Source organism: Pteropus alecto, unplaced genomic scaffold (assembly GCF_000325575.1).
Source record: "Pteropus alecto unplaced genomic scaffold, ASM32557v1 scaffold45, whole genome shotgun sequence".
Lineage (NCBI taxonomy): Eukaryota > Metazoa > Chordata > Mammalia > Chiroptera > Pteropodidae > Pteropus > Pteropus alecto.
The window spans coordinates 40,093,461-40,094,401 of record NW_006442491.1 but is presented as its reverse complement, the minus strand read 5'-3'; the positions used below and the strand labels follow the sequence as shown (position 1 = coordinate 40,094,401).

General features: G+C 70.2%; 1 protein-coding gene across 1 annotated transcript in view; it reads left to right on the top strand.

The window, feature by feature from the left end:
* LOC107196388 (death-inducer obliterator 1-like) overlaps window positions 1–941 on the top strand; it is a 12,995-nt gene that overhangs the window by 10,476 nt on the left and 1,578 nt on the right. Inside the window, exon 7 of the mRNA XM_025039873.1 lies at window positions 4–936. Coding sequence (XP_024895641.1) covers window positions 4–936 — 933 coding nt within the window. The remainder of the gene's footprint in view (window positions 1–3; window positions 937–941) is intronic.

Below are 941 nucleotides of genomic sequence, written 5' to 3'. Positions count from 1 at the left end.
CAGTTGAAACCGAAGGCGACAGAGATGCACAGTCCAGGCCCGGTGAGGGGGCCGCCCTGTTCCCCCCGCCTGGCCAGAAGGGGGCCCCTCCGCCCCCGTTCCAGGGCCAGCGCGAGCCTGCTCCACGCCCGCTTGGGATGTCGGGGCTCCACGGGCCCAGTTTCCCGGGGCCGAGGGGCCCGGTCCCTCCGTTTTCAGAAGAAACTGCCATGTCTAACAGCGATGGGTCGCGAGGGCCTCCAGCGGCCAGATTTGGGGCTCCAAAGGGGCCCATCCCTTCCTTATTTTCAGGGCCACATGGGCCACCTCCGTATGGGGACAACAGGGGCCCCTCGCCCTCGCACCCTGGTGGGCCCAGAGGCACGGCAGCACCCCAATTCGAAGAACGCAAGGACCCCCACGGGGAAAAGCGGGAGTTCCAGGACAGCCCGTACGAGATGGCCGGCCCTGCCACGCAGTTTGAGGGGCCCGAACAAGGCCAGTTCGTGGGGGGCAGGGCCGCGGCGCCTTTCCAGTTTGGGGGCCCCCGGAGGCCTCTGCTGTCTCAGTTCAAAGGGCCCCGGGGGGGCCCTCCTCCCTCTCAGTTCGGCGGTCAGAGGGGACCACCCCCTGGCCATTTCGTGGGCCCCAGGGGGCCGCACCCCAGTCAGTTTGAGGGGCCCCGAGGCCAGGCTCCCGGCTTCATGCCGGGGCCCCGAGGCGTGCAGCCTCCGCAGTTTGACGAGCAGAGGGTCACTTCCCCGCCGCCCCCACGCTTCGCCAATCAGAGGGCGCCGGCACCCCTTCAGTTTGCGGGCCCCAGGGGCCCTGCGCCTTTTCCCGAGAAGAACGAGCCGGCCCGGTTCCACTTCCAGGGCCAGGCGGCCCCCGTGATGAAGCCGGCACCCCGGCCGCTGCTGGAGCTGCCCAGCCACCCGCCCCAGCACCGCAAGGACCGCTGG